At 37.3% G+C, this 2,416-nt stretch overlaps 1 protein-coding gene across 1 annotated transcript; it reads left to right on the top strand.

The window, feature by feature from the left end:
• On the top strand, positions 870-2,410 carry LOC107628101. Its single transcript, XM_016330909.2, has 3 exons — positions 870-1,199; positions 1,466-1,572; positions 1,766-2,410. Exons 1-3 carry the CDS (start codon positions 1,032-1,034, stop codon positions 2,250-2,252), a joined length of 762 nt encoding a protein of 253 aa, XP_016186395.1. The 5' UTR covers positions 870-1,031; the 3' UTR covers positions 2,253-2,410.

The following is a 2,416-nucleotide window of genomic DNA, read 5'->3' as shown; positions in this document are numbered from 1 at the left end:
ATCCAAAGACATAAAAATACAAATAATTTTGTTATTTAAACTTTTTTTTAATATCCAACACTTATAAAAAGAAGAGAGAGAACAAAAAAAGAAAAAAGAAAAATATAATTAATTAAACCCCAAATATAAAATTCGTTTTTCAAGTACAACAACACAGTTTTTTAATTTCATTTTTTTTTTTTAATTTTTACTCTTCTACTACTACTACTACTATAGTCTATAGTAGTATAGTTAGTTCTAGGTTGAACTTGATTCAAGTTAGGAATAGTGGGGTGCTTTGGGATGCACAAGGTTTCACTGTGGTCTTGTCCTGACATGATCATTCCCATATAGTTTCCTTTTTAATTTTAATGGAAAAATAAAAATATAAATAAAAATTGTGTGCTTTTTTTGGACAACCAAACTCATAAGAGAGTGACGTGGTTCCTTTTGAGCAAAATAGTGGCAAAAGCAGCCGTACCAATTTTTTCTCCAAATCATTGTAAATACACACTTAACCTAAGGGCATCATAGTCCTAACAAACAATCCCCAAATCCAAATTCATAAAAAGCAAAAAATCATAACACAAAAAAGGGATAAAAAAATAGAGAGAAGAACCTTATTTTTTAATTACTAATTAGTCTTGAAATTCAGAAAGAGAGAGAGATCTGTAAAAACAATAGAGAAAAAAAAGAACCAAACACCAAAAAAAGAGGTCCCTTTTAACTCACTACTCACTAATCTCTCTCTAAGTTTGAGGTAGCAGCAACACAACACAGCACAAAACAAAACAACACCACCAAAAAAGTGACCTAAATAAATAAATAAGCATAAATCTAAAATATAAAAAATATAAATACTAAATACAAAAATGAAAATATAAATTCCCATTCCTTCGTTCTCTTCCCATTCGATTTCGTTCCTTTCATTTCATTATTCACACACCAAACAAAAAACCAAAAAATCTGAAACCTTTATTTCTTTCTTTCTCTTCTCTTCTTCACACACCATTTTCTTCTGCTACTGCTTCTGCTGGTGGTGCTGGTTCAACATGAGGATCCGCAAGAACGCGAAGTTCTCATCTTTAGAGTTATTAAGCTCATCTTCCTCAGAAGGAGGAACAGGTTCTTGTTCTTCATTCTCATTTCGTCATACCCACGTGTGCCAGCTGAACCAGTCTCCATGGGATGTGATCCCCTTTGACTCTGATTCCATCCAGGTTCCTCCTTCATTCTCTTATTCTCAGATCTACCCACATAATAATAACCCGAAAAAAAAGTTTCATTTTTTAGGGTTTTTATCTTTTGGGTTTCTTATTATTATTCATTATTCATTATTCGTTATTCATTATTATTATTCAGCTTTACCTCATTTAGGGTTCTTCACAAACACACAAATTTTCCACGTGAAATCGTTCCCTTTCAATTCAAACACCCAATTAGGTTATTGGGTACCCCTCATTTCTCACTATTTTTCTCTACCCAGTTCGAATGCCACAACAATAACAACACCACCTTCCTCACCACCACCACCACCACCACCACCACCCACGCTTCTGTAAATGCTGCAGATTCCGTTGGACCTGTTGAAAGGTAAACGTATCAATTATCATTCCTCTCGATTTTTCTGTTTGCTTCTTCTTCTTCTCTTTCAGTTCGTGTTATCAACATTAGGGTTTTTTTTGTTTCTGCATTTGTTCGATTATGCCAAAAATTTGCGTGCTTTATTCGTTTATTTCTCTCTTCTTCTCCTTCTTTGCTCTCTGCTCGAATCTGAATCTATCAGCGTCGCTTCGATGATGGACATTGACGACAAAACCAAGATGGTTGCTCTTCAAGACGACGATGCAGCCGTGGCGGCAATGACGGCTGTCCATCGTCGCGATAGTGGAAAGGGAGCAAAAGTTGCCGCCGCGAACGGCGGAGCTGGTTACAGCAAGAAGACACCGGCGGCAGCTGCTGGAGGAGCTCGCAGCAGCCGCGCCAATAAGAATCGTGGTGGTCCTCCTCCCGCCGCCGCTGGCAGCAAGAAACCACCACCGGCGTCGAGTAATCCGTACGAATTTTACTACTATTCAGGGTTTGGACCGCTATGGGGGCGGAGAAGAGGCGGCAGACATGGCGGCGGTGGCGGAGGAGGAGAAGACGAAAGCAAGAACAGCCATGGTAACGGAAATGAGAATAATCATAAAATGTTACAAATGTTGTTAGTGTTAATAATAATAATAATAAAGGTAGTGGCATGGAAGATAGTGTTGTTGGTTATTCTTTAGTGAATGTTGGGGAATTGGATTATGTGGAGATTGATGATGACGACGAAGAAGAAGAAGAGGATAACATCAACGATGATGAAGAGATTGGGAACAAGAAGAGAATGAGGAAGCCAGTTAAAGCTAGGTCTCTTAAATCTCTTATGTGATTATATATATAATAATAT

The sequence above is a fragment of the Arachis ipaensis genome, chromosome B02, assembly GCF_000816755.2.
Source record: "Arachis ipaensis cultivar K30076 chromosome B02, Araip1.1, whole genome shotgun sequence".
NCBI classification, from domain to species: domain Eukaryota; kingdom Viridiplantae; phylum Streptophyta; class Magnoliopsida; order Fabales; family Fabaceae; genus Arachis; species Arachis ipaensis.
The sequence above is the reverse complement of the archived record's forward strand: the minus strand, read 5'-3'. Positions and strand labels throughout refer to the sequence as shown.

Bases quoted from the DNA above. Each gene is read 5' to 3' on its own strand.
- LOC107628101 (XM_016330909.2), top strand. From the start codon at position 1,032: ATGAGGATCCGCAAGAACGCGAAGTTCTCATCTTTAGAGTTATTAAGC. The intron at 1,200-1,465 runs GTTCCTCCTTCA...TTCTCTACCCAG, and splicing joins TTGACTCTGATTCCATCCAG to TTCGAATGCCACAACAATAA. The intron at 1,573-1,765 runs GTAAACGTATCA...TGAATCTATCAG, and splicing joins TCCGTTGGACCTGTTGAAAG to CGTCGCTTCGATGATGGACA.